This window comes from Belonocnema kinseyi, chromosome 6, assembly GCF_010883055.1.
Source record: "Belonocnema kinseyi isolate 2016_QV_RU_SX_M_011 chromosome 6, B_treatae_v1, whole genome shotgun sequence".
Classification (NCBI taxonomy): Eukaryota; Metazoa; Arthropoda; class Insecta; order Hymenoptera; family Cynipidae; genus Belonocnema; species Belonocnema kinseyi.
This window is the reverse complement of record NC_046662.1, coordinates 71,864,878-71,867,480: the sequence shown is the minus strand read 5'-3', so window position 1 is coordinate 71,867,480 and position 2,603 is coordinate 71,864,878. Positions and strand designations below refer to the sequence as shown.

The window sequence follows — 2,603 nt, the reverse complement described above, 5'->3', positions numbered from 1 at the left end:
ACAAATTTAATACCAAAACTGATGCATTTTGAAACCATAAAAATTAATTTTAAACCACATAATTGTATTTTCAACCAAAACATCAATTCTGAACCAAAAGTTGAATAATTAAATTTTCATCCAAAGAAAAAATAAGTTTCAACCAACCAGATTAATATTTCATTAAAAAAGATCAATTTCCTAAAAAAAAAAACTGGATTACGTAAATTTTCCATTCAGAAAGCTAATTTTCAACCAAATATTTAAACCACATATTTGAATTTTCAACTAAAAAAATAGCAATTTTCAACCGAAAATGGAACAATGCAATTTTCAGTTAAAAACATTAATTTCCTAGGCATAATAAAATAAATTTTCAACAAAAAAAGTAGAATATTCAATCGAGAAACATCAATGTCCTTCCAGAAATGGAATATTTAAATTTCCACTTAAAAAAAAAATTAATTCACATCCTAGAATACACCGTCATTTGAACAAAATAAATGAATTTCTAACCAAATTATTTAATATTCAACTAAAAAATATCAATTTTCTGCAAACAGTGGCATTTTTAAATTTACGGTAACTAACCAAATTAATTTTTATCAGAAAAAAAACGATATTTCAACAAATTAGTTAAATTTTCAACCAAATTGATTAATTTTCAACCAAGAAGATTATTCTGTACCAAAAAAGATGAATTTTCAACAAAATACATTAATCTTAATATATAGTTGAATTTTTAACTAAAAAATATGAATTTTCAACCAAAAATATCATAAGTAAAGTTTCAGTTCATAAGATTAATTTTTAACAACTTAATTAAATTTCTATCAAAGCCGATGTTATATTTAGCCAAAAAGATGAATTTTCAACTACATAGTTGAATTTTCATCCAAAAAGTATCAATTTTCAACCAAAAATAGAATAGTTAAATTTTTATTTCAAAAAATTAATTTAGACCCTAGAATAAAACCTATTTTCAACCAAATAGCTATTCAACTAAAAAAGATAAATTTTATACAGAAAACGAAAAAAAAAAACAAATTTTCAAAAAAGGCATGAATTTTCAACCCATTAGTTAAAAGAATATACATTTTCAAAATAAAAAGATGAATTTTCAACCACCTGATTGAATTTTTATCTAAAAAACACAATTTTCAGTCGAAAATGGAATATTCAAGTTTTCACTTTAAAAAATTAATGACCACCACAGAATAGAATTAATTTTCAACAAATTAATGAATTTCCAATCAAATACTTTAATTTTAAACTAAAAAATTGATTCCCAATTAAAAATGTAATAGTTCATATTAAACTAAAAAGATGAATTTTCAACTAAAATGATGGATCTTCCACCAGAAAAATAAATTATTACCACCAATAAAGCTGAATTTTCAAGTACGACTGAAAAATAATATTTCCGTCACTGTTTATCAAATTCTCTTATCTAAACGATTAAAAATTCTTAATCATGAAAAATAAATTAAAATAAGTACATTTATTTCATTACCATTTGTTTTTATTAGTTATTTTATTATTTATTTATTATTGAAACAATTTTTTATTTGTTGAAATTTGGGAATCTTATAATTCAGAAATTTTCTTTTTAGGGTTTGAACGTTTTAATTTTAATTGCTTCATTAAAAAAATACAATTTTTAATTTGGATGTGAAATAGAATGTTGATGTGCAAATATCAATTAAACAATTTTTAATTAATAAAACATAATTAATTATGAATAATAAGATAATTTAACTTATATTTTAAAAAATGTTTCATTAATGAAATTATAATCAGTCATTTTTTAATGTTTCTAACATAAAACTTCTGTATATGATATAATCAGGGAGAAACTCTCTGATATAATTTCGAAAATTCATAAATTTATTTATTGATTCTATAATTTAGAGCATTGCAAATTTATAAATTTATACATACATTTAAATTATTGAGCATTTAAATTCAAAATTTCTGAACTAAAAGTTTTTTAAGCTTCAGTATAAAGGTTTAAAATTCAAGAGTTTTACTTTGAGTACTTCAATTTTCAGTTCAGTTTTGATTACTTCAAATGAACAAATTTTCAGTTTTAGGATTTAGATTTTTTTATTTCAATATCCATGAAAAATTCTTTTGAACTGGCAAATAACTGGGAAATGGCAATTATTTTCCTCGATTAAAACGGCCAACCCAATAATAAAGTTAATACGAAAGTGGTAAAATGAAAATATTGAATTTATAAATGAAAAATTTCATTGTTTTTTATATTTTTTCAGGGTAAATTGCAGCTAAAGAATTTATTGAGAAATAAGTAAATGAATATTACTTGATATATTAGTTGAATCTCAAAAGTGTTAAGTTTGATCATTAAAATAGATTATTTCCATTTGTTAAAAATTATAGAAAATTATTCTTATTGTACATTATGTAATAAGGATTTTGATAATCAAGTATTTTAGTTTAATTAGTGAAAATTTTGTTAAAGGTACCAAATGGGACAAAATTTGGTTTTCAATATTTTTTTAATAACTTGTTATTTGTTAATAATTGTATATAAATTATATTATCTACGAAAGACATTATAAAAATGCGAAAGTGTATTAATTGTAAACTTCCCACTATTT

The 2,603-nt window shown here is 21.2% G+C and overlaps 1 protein-coding gene across 1 annotated transcript in view; it reads left to right on the top strand.

The window, feature by feature from the left end:
• Positions 1–2,343, top strand: part of LOC117175442 (uncharacterized protein C18orf63-like) — a 16,922-nt gene extending 14,579 nt beyond the window's left edge. The window contains exon 10 of the mRNA XM_033365150.1: positions 2,256–2,343. Coding sequence (XP_033221041.1) covers positions 2,256–2,294 — 39 coding nt within the window. The 3' untranslated portion in view covers positions 2,295–2,343. The remainder of the gene's footprint in view (positions 1–2,255) is intronic.
• Positions 2,344–2,603: the final 260 nt, after the last annotated feature.